We start from the raw sequence: 14,154 nt of genomic DNA on the forward strand, positions 1-14,154 counted from the left end.
AGTGCGGTGGTGCAATCTCGGCTCGCTGCAACCTCTGCCTCCAGGATTCAAGCGATTTTCCTGCCTCAGCCTCCTGAGTAGCTGGGATAATAGGCGTGTGCCACTATGCCTGGCTAATTTTTGTATTTTCAGTAGAGATGGGGGCTTCACATGTTGGTCAGGCTGGTCTTGAACTCCTAACCTCGTGATCTGCCCGCCTCGGCCTCCCAAAGTGCTAGGATTACAGGTGTGAGTCACCACGCCCCACCCAGAAACTTCTTAAATTAGCAATAAATGCACAAGAAACTGAAATATAAACATATAACAATACCTACACCTCTGCAAATGGCACATATTTTCAAATTTAAAAAGATTAAATGTACCAAATCATCAACTCAACTTATGAAGTGCCTAATTAATTTCTGTTTTATTTTATTTTTATCCTACCCATGAGACTACTAGGGAAATATCCATTTTGGTTTAACAGACCAGGATATTCTAAAACTTTACTACTTTATAACTAGTTATTTTTGGTTGAAGACAGAATATGCAGATTCCACTGTATCTCCAAAAAGAATAATCACACTGAAGGTACATTCAATAACACTCTAAGATATGTATCACATCAGAAGCAAAGTACTTACTGCATCTTCCACGTCAATGCATAAATGTGTTCCAGGTTCAGCCTTATTCTCAAGTTCATTCATTTTTTGCATTTCACTGTACAGACTACTCAGAGTTTTGTATGCTTCACGACAGTTTTTGCAAACTTCTGAATAATTTTTTGTCTGTAAAAGACTATGTGCATTCCCCTAAAATGACAAAGGCACATGTAGTATATACAATAAACATTATACACAATATCTCTTTAATGTAAGCTATTTGCCTTTCTAGAAGATGGGAAACAATATGGTATGTTAAAGTGCTAAGCTGTGATGTTGGGTAGGTTACTAAATCACTCTGAGTCTCAGTTTTATCATCTATAAAATAAAACGACCTCTACCTGTATTATAAGTCCAAAGGATTAGAGATCTGGTATGTGAAGCAGATGGCAAACTGTTTGGAACTTTCTAGGTGCCTCTAAATTTTGAAAACTGCTGCATTAGCTAATGTTAACTGAAGATAACAATAATTCATATGCCAAATTACTAGTAACTAAATACAAAATTTCCTAAATTATCTCATTATAAACCTGCAGTTATCTATCCTACTCTCACTGAATAAATAAAATAGGTTCCTGCCTATGCTGACTTCAACACCATAGTTTATCTTGCTGAGACAGGACTTTTTAAATGGAAAGGGAAAAGGCACCAAAACTGCATCCCCACTCAATTCTCTCATCACAAGGCTCATAATCCAGGCCTTTCTAGTCAACAAAAAGGGCCAAATACCAAAGAATTGTATAACCTAAAATGAGGAGAGTAGAGGTACATAAAAGATTATGCTAGTAATACCGAATTATTGAGAGTTTTTAGCATGAAGGGCTGTTGAATTTTGTCAAAGGCCTTTTCTGCATCTATTGAGATAATCATGTGGTTTTTGTCTTTGGTTCTGTTTATATGCTGGATTACGTTTATTGATTTGTGTATGTTAAACCAGCCTTGCATCCCAGGGATGAAGCCCACTTGATCATGCTGGATAAGCTTTTTGATGTGCTGCTGGATTCGGCTTGCCAGTATTTTATTGAGGATTTTTGCATCAGGGATATTGGTCTAAAATTCTCTTTTTTTGTTGTGTCTCTGCCAGGCTTTGGTATCAGGATGATAATAAGAGCTATTTATGACAAACCCACAGCCAATATAATACTGAATGGGCAAAAACTGGAAGCATTCTCTTTGAAAACTGGCACAAGACAGGGATGCCCTCTCTCACTACTCCTATTCAACATAGTGTTGGAAGTTCTGGCTAGGGCAATCAGGCAAGAGAAAGAAATCAAGGGTATTCAGTTAGGAAAAGAAGAAGTCAAATTGTCCCTGTTTGCAGATGACATGATTGTATATTTAGAAAACCCCATGGTCTCAGCCAAAATCTCCTTAAGCTGATAAGCAACTTCAGCAAAGTCTCAGGATACAAAATTAATGTGCAAAAATCACAAGCATTCTTATACACCAGTAACAGACAAACAGAGAGCCAAATCATGAATGAACTTCCATTCACAATTGCTTCAAAGAGAATAAAATACCTAGGAATCCAACTTACAAGGGATGTAAAGGACCTCTTCAAGGAGAACTACAAACCACTGCTCAGTGAAATAAAAGAGGACACAAACAAATGGAAGAACATACCATGCTCATGGATAGGAAGAATTAATATCGTGAAAATGGCCATACTGCCCAAGGTTAATTATAGATTCAATGCCATCCCCATCAAGCTACCAATGAGTTTCTTCACAGAATTGGAAAAAACTGCTTTAAAGTTCATATGGAACCAAAAAAGGGCCTGCATTGCCAAGACAATCCTAAGTCAAAAGAACAAAGCTGGAGGCATCACGCTACCTGACTTCAAACTATACTACAAGGCTACCGTAACCAAAACAGCATGGTCCTGGTACCAAAATAGAGATATAGACCAATGGAACAGAACAGAGTCCTCAGAAATAATACCACACATCTACAGCCATCTGATCTTTGACAAACCTGAGAAAAACAAGAAATGGGGAAAGGATTTCCTATTTAATAAATGGTGCTATGAAAATTGGCTAGCCATAAGTAGAAAGCTGAAACTGGATCCTTTCCTTATACCTTATACGAAAATTAATTCAAGATGGATTAGAGGCTTAAATGTTAGACCTAATACCATAAAAACCCTAAAAGAAAACCTAGGTAATACCATTCAGGACATAGGCATGGGCAGAGACTTCATGTCTAAAACACCAAAAGCAACGGCAACAAAAGCCAAAATTGACAAATGGGATCTAATTAAACTAAAGAGCTTCTGCACAGCAAAAGAAACTACCATCAGAGTGAACAGGCAACCTACAGAATGGGAGAAAATTTTTGCAAACTACTCATCTGACAAAGGGCTAATATCCAGAACCTACAAAGAACTCAAACAAATTTACAAGAAAAAAACAAACAACCCCATCAAAAAGTGGGCAAAGGATATGAACAAACATTTATCAAAAGAAGACATGCATACAGCCAACAGACACATGAAAAAATGCTCATCATCACTCGCCATCAGAGAAATGCAAATCAAAACCACAATGAGATACCATCTCACACCAGTTAGAATGGCAATCATTAAAAAGTCAGGAAACAACAGGTGCTAGAGAGGATGTGGAGAAATAGGAACACTTTTACACTATTGGTGGGATTGTAAACTAGTTCAACCATTATGGAAAACAGTATGGTGATTCCTCAAGGATCTAGAACTAGAAGTACCATACGACCCAGCCATCCCATTACTGAGTATATACCCAAAGGATTACAAATCATGCTGCTATAAAGACACATGCACACGTATGTTCATTGCGGCACTATTCACAATAGCAAAGACTTGGAATCAACCCAAATGTCCATCAGTGACAGACTGGATTAAGAAAATGTGGCACATATACACCATGGAATACTATGCAGCCATAAAAAAGGATGAGTTTGTGTCCTTTGTAGGGACATGGATGCAGCTGGAAACCATCATTCTTAGCAAACTATCACAAGAACAGAAAACCAAACACCGCATGTTCTCACTCATAGGTGGGAACTGAACAATGAGATCACTTGGACTCGGGAAGGGGAACATCACACACCGGGGCCTATTATGGGGAAGGGGCATGGGGGAGGGATTGCATTGGGAGTTATACCTGATGTAAATGACGAGTTGATGGGTGCTGACGAGTTGATGGGTGTAGCACACCAACATGGCACAAATATACATATGTAACAAACCTGCACCTTATGCACATGTACCCTAGAACTTAAAGTATAATAATAAAAAAAATTTTTTTTAAATTATGCTAGTAAATCTCAATCTTTTGTACTTCTAGACTGACACTTGACTTTTCAAGAATAAGTTTGCTAAACAGTCAATTCACACCTTTGCTTTCTATGCCAGTTATTCTTTACCTTCTAGTATGAAGAAAGGATATTAACTGAACATTGGGATGAAAGAGAAAAGAGAAAAATCAAACTAATTACACTGATGTAGGCCCAACAACATGACCCTCACCATCTATTTGACAGAAAAACTAAGTCTCTCCTTAGTCTGCTACAAGAAATAGCCTATTGCTTGTTTTTCACAGAACAATTGTGCACTTAGCTAAAAACTGAGCACAGGGCCAGGCGTGGTGACTCACGCCTGTAATCCCAGCACTTTGGGAGGCCGAGGTGGGCGGATCACGAGGTCAGGACATCAAGACCATCCTGGCTAACACAGTGAAACCCCGTCTCTACTAAAAAGACAAAAAGTTAGCTGGGCATGGTAGCAGGCGCCTGTAGTCCCAGCTACTCAGGAGGCTGAGGCAGGAGAATGGTGTGAATTCAGGAGGTGGAGCTTGCAGTGAGCTGAGATCACGCCACTGCACCCCCGCCTGGTGACAGAGCGAGACTCTGTCTCAAAAAAAAAAAAAATTGAGCACATGATCAATTTAGCTAAAATTGTGCACACAATCTTGATGGGAGTATTTAACCTTTTTTTTTTTTTTTTTCTTTTTTGCCCAGACAAATTTCAAACTCCTGGGCTCAAATGATCCTCCCACCTCAACCTTCCAAAATGCTGGAATTACAGGCAGGAGTCGTCATACCTGGCTGACATTTTTATTAAAATTTAAAATGTACATATCTTTTGATAATGTGAAAGTTAGGCCGGGCGCGGTGGCTCAAGCCTGTAATCCCAGCACTTGGGAGGCCGAGACGGGCGGATCACGAGGTCAGGAGATCGAGACCATCCTGGCTAACACAGTGAAACCTGTCTCTACTAAAATACAAAAAACTAGCCGGGCGAGGTGGCGGGCGCCTGTATCCCAGCTACTTGGGAGGCTGAGGCAGGAGAATGGCGTGAACCCGGGAGGCGGAGCTTGCAGTGAGCTGAGATCCGCCACTGCACTCCAGCCTGGGTGGCAGAGCGAGACTCCGTCTCAAAAAAAAAAAAAAAAAAAAAAAAAAAAAAAAAAAAAAAAGATAATGTGAAAGTTGCAGACATTAGGATGAAATCATCTTTGTCAGACCCAGACAAAATACAGCCAGGAAGGCCCAAAGGAGAGGAGACTCATGCTTATGTGTCTGACATAGCTGTTTCCAAGGACTTTCTAAAAACCTCACAAGAAACCCTTTCATACCCTTCATGCAACTCCTGCTTTCACATGGTTTACCACTGCCATTCTTTAGGACTGCAGTGATTTGGATAAGATGCGCTCAGAAGAACACTTGCCCAGTAATGGCATCTCCACCAATGAACTGACGACAACTCTGGCTTTGAGCCTCTGGAACCAGTGAACTCAGTTTCTAAGCAGCTTGTGTGAACCTCTCCCTTTTTGCTAGTAAAAGCTTCCCTTTACCCTTCCCTCACTGGATGTACTGGTGGTTTGCCAGTGCATTCCAAATTATGATACTCCTTTCTTATTCCCTAGTACACTCATCATATTTGGAGATAATTTTCTCTAGTGTCTTTTTCTTAGGTTGGTAATATAGTAATTCCACTTCTAGAAATCTACCAAACTCATACAAGTGCTCTAAGTTAAATGAAAAGAAGACTGTTTATGGTATGCAATTTAAAACTTATTGTTTCCAGAATTTTCCATTTAATATTTTTGGGCTGCAGTTGGCCACAGGTAACTGAAACTGTGGAAAGTGAAGCCATAGATAAGAGGACAACTTTATAGAAAAATTGCTATTTGAGTGTTACAACACACATCAGTCCACTAAAGGTTGTGAAGTCCTGTAGTAAAGCATTTCTCAACCTTAATGGAATACTAAACCCTTTCTGATAGGACATCTATTAACATGCTGCAGAACAAATTCTGAGAAATGTTCACCTATTTTTTTTTTTTTTTTTTGAGAAAGAGTCTCACTGCAACGCCCAGGCTGGAGTGCAGTGGCGTGATCTCAATTCACTGCAACCTCTACTTCCCAGGTTCAAGCGATTCTCCTGCCTCAGCCTCCCGAGTACCTGGGACTACAGGTGTGCGCCACCAAGCCTGGCTAATTTTTGTATTTTTAGTAGAGACAGGGTTTCACCATATTGGTCAGTTTGGTCTCGAACTACTGACTTCAAGTGATCCGCCCGCCTCGGCCTCCCAAGGTGCTGGGATTACAGGCATGAGATACCACACCTGGCCCAATTTTTACTATTCTCAGGGAAATTCATAATTCAGTGTTACCACATTTATTACAGAGGAAATCATACATGCTTATATCGTAAGCATGTGTACATCTACTGTGGGGATTACTTCCTTGTTATGTAAGTTTCAAAACTACATTGTAGCCAGAGTTCCAACCTCATCCTTCACCACGATCAGACAAATTCCAATACCAAAATTCAAGAGTCAGAGACAGAGACGGCAAAAATCTACAAGGTTAAGATTCTTAAAGGCTACCTTTTATTATCATAATTCAATACTCAAAGTTATCTTACTAAACAGTGCTTTTTAAGGTAGGTAAAACATATTTAAGCAAATTTCAGGCAAAGAATAAACTTCCTATAGACAGAATCATACTACACTGCAAAATACCTACCTAAGTCAGATTGAAAACCATTGTTTTAATTAAACAATCACACACCTCAATGTTTTCACACTCATTATCTCACCAGATTCTCATTACAAAATACTTGAAGATAGGCAGGATAGATATTATCTCCATTTTACAAATGAGAGAACTGAAGTTTTCATGATTTGTAAGTAGAAGAACTTACTTAAAGAGCAGAAATCCAGGTCCACTAACTCCTCTACATCATGAATTTAGATAAATATCAATAATTAGTGCTATAAAAACTTGGAACTGCACATTATTCCTTTGTATAAGGCAACATTTTAATTTTAAATATTATATATAAAATACCTGAAGGTTATGCTCAAAGCAGGTCAGGGTGTGATTAAACAGATTAAGGAAATATACTGTGCTGTTTGATAATTCTTCACTGTTGTTCGTTAAACAATCTGTCAAAAAAATTCAAAAAGTATATTAACATAACTCAAGGAACAATTATATGTTGTCGCTTATCTCTTAAGCTATCAGCTTCGTTTCACACTACAGTAATTCTTTATTCAAACAAGCATGAATTTTCCAAATATATGAAGTTCACTCCTTTCATTTTCCAAAAGTTAAAAAAAAGTCATAACCATTTTCATGAACATCTTAAAATAATCACATACTCTCCTCTTTTCATAAAAATATACCAAATAAAATTCAAATTGACTTTTGATGGCACAAGGTCATAATCATGGAATATCAGCTATCAAATGCTGCCTTAATAGTGCTATTTAGGCGTAAGACTGTTTACCCCGCATTCATTTTACCAAAACTCATATGCCTTATAATCATTTTTTGTGTCAAATTTCATAGTTCCCTGCATCTTCCAACTTCACTAATGAGTCATTTATTGTACCTAATGGGTTAACTTTTAAAATTTGCTCTTTCTAATCCATCATGAGTTGGGAGCCCAGAGAAACAAACTGGTGAGAATTTTGCCTAAAATACTGACATGGGGGCTTCAAGTAAAGTCTAGAAACAAAATTGTTTTACATTTTTAAAAATCCTACATAAATGGTATTTCTCTGCAACTGGCTATACTTGCTTAGAGTTAGCTCAAGTTCACTTATCCCTTTTGTTTTCTATGTATATCACAATTTATGTATCCATTTTCTCTTCTTCAGGGAATAATCTATTCTTTTTCTTTTTTTTAAGAAACGGGGTCTTGCTCAGTTGCCCAGGCTGGAGTGCAGTGGCACAATTGCAGCTCATTGCAGACTTGAACTCCTGGGCTCAAGTGATGTTCCCACCTCAGCCTTCCAAAGTGCTGGGATTACTTAAAGGCATGAGCCACTGCCCTCAGCCAGGGAACCTAGTCTTTATCCTCAGGTAAACCTTTTTCTTTACCTCTCCTTGTGTTCTCAGCCTGCTATCTCCAATCGAGGTTCAAGTGCCTGGATCCAGATCTTGGAACTTGTGGTCACCCGTTTCCATCTCACTCTCCTAGAATCCTTGCCCTCTTTATCTTCCACACACTCATGGCCATTTTCATCCCTGGACAGTCCCCATCTACTTTCTATACTCTCATTCTGGTTATAGAATACTACTACAGAAATTCTAAAATGATAAGGGACTCAATTCAAATTCATGTGTTCTGATCTCAGGGAAACAAAACGATCCTTGTAGATGCCCTACTAATTGCTCTACAAGGGATGCTCCAAATATTTTCTAATCTCTAGTCCCCAGCCCTACTCTTGTTCCCCTTAATTTCAACAGATGGCTTTGTATTATGCCCACCTTATTTAGAAATTCAGGGCCATCAGATAGGATCTCTCTCAACTGAAGTGGTGAGACAACATACAAAGCTATTGCAATTACCCAGGAGAAAGGCAGCAGGGCAAGTAGAATTCGTGGAGAAAAGAGAGACTGACTAGGTAGACACTAGGATATGACACACTAAGGGACATCCATGTACTCTGATACACAAACACTACAACGAAAGTTAACACTTACTAAATACTTGCTATGTTCTAAGAACTATGCTTACACTGCACTTCAAACACATTTGCCCATTTAATTCTTGCAGTGATTCCATGAGGCAAAAATTATCATTATCTCTATTTTATAAATAAGGAACAGAGAGAAGTTTAGAGAAATTAAGGAAGTTGCACAAGGTCATAAAACTGGTAAGTAAAAAGCTAGAATCTCTACTCATACTGATTCTTGAGCCTGCACTCTCAAACACTGCAAAATAAATAACATATTTATATCTACATTCTAAACCATTAAAAGTTCAAGACTCAGAGTCTACAAATACATGCCACTGCCTACTCCCTCCACTACCCGTATATATCTTACACCATACAGGGATTCAGGCAGTCCCCACCAACTGATCAGAGTTAGCAACTGAGATGAAACCTAAACCTCGTAGACAGGGGCCAGACAGCACAGTAAAGCTCCTTTGTGCAAATCAGAAAAAGATACCCGCTCTGGGTGGATAAATTACAAAAGGTCATTCCTGCCTCCAGAAGCTAAGCTGGAGTTCAGCACCATTCACCTCCTTGCACAGGCCCCTTGTGCAGGGCTCCTTCTGCACCCATTGTACACAGGACCCTCTGGGTAAACCTATTTCTAGAGTCGTCCCCTCTCTGAACTCACATACTCTACATTCTCTGAAGCTTTATCTTCTCAAGAACATGAATCTCATTCTAACTTCTCAACCTTATCATTTAAAAAATCTGAGGGATCATTACAAATTAGGAAACTAAGCCAGAGAAATCGGTGATATGCTGATGATCATACCACAAGTTAATAAGGCACTGAAATAAAAATAGGCCCAGCATGGTGGTTCACATCTGTAATCCCAGCACTTTGGGAGGCGGGCAGATTGCCTGAGTCCAGGAGTTCGAGACCAGCCTGGGCAACACGGTGAAAACCTGTCTCTACAAATAATACAAAAATTAGCCAGGCATGGTGGCATGCATCTGTGGTCCCAGCTGCTTTGGGAGGCTGAGAGGGGAGAATTGCATCAGTCTGGGGAAGTCAAGGCTGCAATAAGCTGTGACTGCACCACTGCATTCCAACCTGCATGAAAGAGTAAGACCTCGTCTCATAGCTCCTCTTAATGTTAGTTTAATATCATCATGAAGTAGCCTGCAATCCTTTTAGGGATGAGGCAGAGTTGATATAAATAAGAACAACTACATATATCCAGAATATTAGGATATTAGGCTAACAAGGCTGAACAAGTTTTCAGTTTTTGTAGTTGATGTGTTGCAGGGAAGTTGAGGGAATACAATTTTATTCACAACAATTGTACACCCGTGTTATAATAAGTTATGTCATGACAACTGACATACACAATATAGGGATGAAAGGGGTCCACATACTGCCTATAAGAGTAGTATACAGTGCATTATCATGAGAGAGCAATAGCAAATTTCTTTTATGCAAGATACATAATTAAAACAATTTCTTTTTAAAAAGTAATTTATAAAGAAAGCTTCTCTGAAGAACAAAAGAACTTAATGTCTTCTATCTTATTGACAGCCATTTACTTTTTACGTAAAATAATTTGAAAATTAAAAGCCAATATAGACTGGTCATCTTGTTAAGTACTACATTAATGTACCATCAAAACTTTTTCAATGATCATTAGATGGTGGTAACATAAAGCACAAAGGAGTTCATTTATATAATGGGGTTAAAAAGTCTTCATTATTAAAGAGCCGTGACTTTCTGAATCAAAATAACAGATCTCTAGTAAACTCCTTTTTTATCTTTTTGCAGGAATTGGGAGCTTAAGGTTATAAACAGTGAGAAGCTATACGGTTTAGAAATTGGTAAGTTAAAGAATATTAATAATAATAAAGCTTCCTTTAAGCACTAAGTGAAGTGGTCATTATGAATTTCCTCCATCTTAATCAATGGAGCCTCATCAAGGACAGATTAGCAGAGTGGCTTTCTCAGAGAAGACTCAGGCATCAGCTTAAGAGTCATTCTTCTTTTTTTTTTTTTTCTGCAACAGAAGAATCTCACTCTGTCACCCAGGCTGGAGTGCAGTGGCATAATCTCAGCTCATTGCAGCCTCCACTGTGCCCGGCCTCAAGAGGCATTCTTAAGGGTATTAAGGATTCGAGTTAAGACCTCACATAGAAACCTACTAAATTATCATAACAGGAATTATGCATCTTTAAATAAAGCATTTGGCATCTCTTAGGAATTTTACAAAGATCTTTGCTGTTTTTCAAAACTAGTTTTATAGAAAATAGCAAAGATAATCACCAATTTAGGGTAAGCTTCAGAAAATACAAAATAAACTACGGAAACTTTGTACCTAAATGACCTAATTAAGTTTAACAAATATGAACACTAAGATACTTTAAATTATAAGATACAAATAATATGATTATAACCCTTAGTACATTTCCCTCTGGATAAAATACGGGAAAGAAAGGTTTTGGTTAATTGACCTTCTGGTTAACCATTAAGTACTACTGTTGTTGCTTTTTAAAGCATCGAGACATATATTTTATGTATTAACTGAAAGTTAGTTTTCCTTTGATGAATCAGAATATACATCAGGATTACACAGTGGTTCAATAGCATCATTATGCTCATTAATTATCACCCAGATCACCTGGATCACTGAAGATATAGGTTGCTCATAAAGAAAGAGTTTTCAGTGTGTAAGAACAAATATCTGAACTGATAATTTTGAAGCCTATCCTATTACAATAATGCTTCATACTGGATACTGCTTACCAAAGAACCCAAACACTAAAGCAGTCACGAACTCATGAAATCTGGTCATTCTGCTGATTATTTAACTGTTGTATGCACAAAATAAGCAAGAAGGGTCTCAATAACAAGGCTATCCCTATGTCAACAATACACAGCTTTAAAATTCTGAGAAACCTTTAATATATTTTCTTTACTTTTTAGCAGTCATTCTCCAAAAGAAAGAGCTAGTTTCCATGTTGTTTGTGGTATGAGTAGAAAGAGTTGCACTCTTAACACTTCTTTTGACTTTCCATCCATTTCCAATAACCAGCTTCCTACCAAGACTAATACCATTCGAAGACACAGGAATTCTGAGGAGAAAAGGGATGGGAGTAGTACATGGATGGCATTCTCTCCTCTTTTGGATTCCTAGCCTTCTTTTCATGAATAATAACTGCAGAGACTAGATGCTACCCCTATTTCAAGCTAAATTAAGCAGAACAGAAAGATAGTTTGGGGCAGTATACTCATTTTAATAATATTCTTTCTAGTAATATTTTACCTTTTATGTTTTTACATTTTTTTCTATTGTTTAATAATATTATTTTACAAAAATTCTAATAGCCCCTGCTATGGTCTGAATGTGTCTCCCAAAATTGATATGTCGAAGCTTGATGGCCAATGCAATAATATCAAGAAGTGGGGCCTTTAGGAAGTGACCAGGTCATGAGGGTTCCTTCTTCACAAATGAGATTTACTCTTCCACTCTTCTGCCACGTAAATGAGATGGTGAATGACAATAATTTTTAATGCATAATTCTGGAAAATAGCTAATCTCTCCAACCACATCTAACATACAAATATGCATCACAGATTTGAACATTCTGTTAAATTTTTAAAATTTCTATATATTTTTGAATAGGTATTAAATGTATATGGCATAAAATCCAGAGGGTACAAATGCAAATACAGTGAAAACTAAATCTTCCTTCCTTTCCTGCCCACGCAGCTATCCAACTACCTTCCTTCAAAATACATATGTATTTTTAGAACACAAAATATCATACTTTTCTGTACCTCGCTTCTTTTACCTGAGACTGTATGTCTGGGCCAAATTAATTTTAATTGGGAAGAGTCTTTTATGTAAGTCATATCTAATTGCTTAGCATTTTATTTGGTCCTCAGAAGTTCAATGTAAGGAATATTTTCAAGATAGGATGCCTTACAGAGGAACAAAATACCCTAAGAATTTATTCTAAAGCATTTTATATCTGCCATACTGAGTAACTATGCAGTAAAACGTTTTCTTTTCAACTAACTGAGCAAAAAAGGTCTGTACTTCGAAATAGTGAAATCTTTATTAGAAAATGCCTTTTGGCCGGGCGCGGTGGCTCAAGCCTGTAATCCCAGCACTTTGGGAGGCCGAGACGGGCGGATCACGAGGTCAGGAGATCAAGACCATCCTGGCTAACACGGTGAAACCCCGTCTCTACTAAAAAATACAAAAAACTAGCCGGGCGAGGTGGCGGGCGCCTGTAGTCCCAGCTACTCGGGAGGCTGAGGCAGGAGAATGGCGTAAACCCGGGAGGCGGAGCTTGCAGTGAGCTGAGATCCGGCCACTGCACTCCAGCCCGGGCGACAGAGCGAGACTCTGTCTCAAAAAAAAAAAAAAAAGAAAATGCCTTTTAAGCCAGGCACAGTGGCTCACACTTTGAATCTCAGCACTTTGGGAGGCCAAGGAAGGAGGCTTGAGTCTAGGAATCTGAGACCAGTCTGGGCAACATGACAAAACCCCATTCTCCATTAAAAACACAAAAATTGGCTAGGCATCCTCGTGCTGCCTGTAGCCCCGGCTACTTGGGAGGCTGAGGCTGGAGGGACTGCTTGAGCCCTCAAGAGGTGGAGGCTATAGTGAGCTGAGATTGTGCCACTGTATTCCAGCCTGGGCAACAGAGCAAGACTCTGTCTCAAAAATCAAACAAACAAAAACACCTTTTAAAGACAAAAATGCCTTACCTCTTCTAAGTATATAAATTTAGTCACATCAGTCAAAAGAAGTGAAACCCTGGCTCATCTGAAGATAGTGAGTTATCTCAATTAATTGTTCACAGTCAGTTACAGACTGAACTCCTTGTTCTACTCTTTCTCCTCTTCTCACTGCTGCACTTGACTAGTTTTTTTTTTTTTTTTTTTTTTTGAGGCGGTGTCTCGCTCTGTCGCCCGGACTGGAGTGCAGTGGCCGGATCTCAGCTCACTGCAAGCTCCGCCTCCCAGGTTCACGCCATTCTCCTGCCTCAGCCTCCGGAGCAGCTGGGACTACAGGCGCCCGCCACCTCGCCCAGCTAATTTTTTGTATTTTTAGTAGAGATGGGGTTTCACCGTGTTAGCCAGGATGGTCTCGATCTCCTGACCTCGTGATCCGCCCGTCTCGGCCTCCCAAAGTGCTGGGATTACAGGCTTGAGCCACCGCGCCCGGCCTTGACTAGTCTTAAAAAATTAAATTAATTAAATAAAATTAAAAAAAAGAAGTGAATCCCAGTATATATCCACTTATTCCAATTAACTGATTTTAAATTATTTATAATTAACATATTTTTCTATGTTAATGGATTTTTCTAAAAAGCTTAAGAATACTTAAAAACAGGTTTACATATGTTAAGCAAATGCTCTTCAATCATATTTATACTAGAAAAGTATATATTTATATAGTGTGTGTGTGTGTGTATATATATATATATATATATATATATACTAGAAAAGTATATACTTTTACTCTGAAAAGTAAAGGATATGCTAAAAAAAAAAAAGTTGTGTTAGTCAAGCTTCA

The 14,154-nt window shown here is 38.5% G+C and overlaps 1 protein-coding gene across 2 annotated transcripts in view; it reads right to left on the bottom strand.

Moving 5' to 3' along the window:
• Window positions 1–14,154, bottom strand: part of OSTM1 (osteoclastogenesis associated transmembrane protein 1) — a 38,559-nt gene that overhangs the window by 9,560 nt on the left and 14,845 nt on the right. For both annotated transcript variants that reach the window (XR_004442844.1, XM_033234783.1), the window contains exons 3-4: window positions 6,975–7,072; window positions 624–791 (exon numbers count right to left, since the gene is read on the bottom strand). Coding sequence is in view for 1 of the 2 variants with exons in the window: in XM_033234783.1 (XP_033090674.1) it covers window positions 624–791; window positions 6,975–7,072 (266 nt within the window). In the remaining variant the exon portion in view is untranslated. The remainder of the gene's footprint in view (window positions 1–623; window positions 792–6,974; window positions 7,073–14,154) is intronic.

This window comes from Trachypithecus francoisi, unplaced genomic scaffold (genome assembly GCF_009764315.1).
Source record: "Trachypithecus francoisi isolate TF-2019V2 unplaced genomic scaffold, Tfra_2.0 Lachesis_group15, whole genome shotgun sequence".
NCBI classification, from domain to species: Eukaryota; Metazoa; Chordata; class Mammalia; order Primates; family Cercopithecidae; genus Trachypithecus; species Trachypithecus francoisi.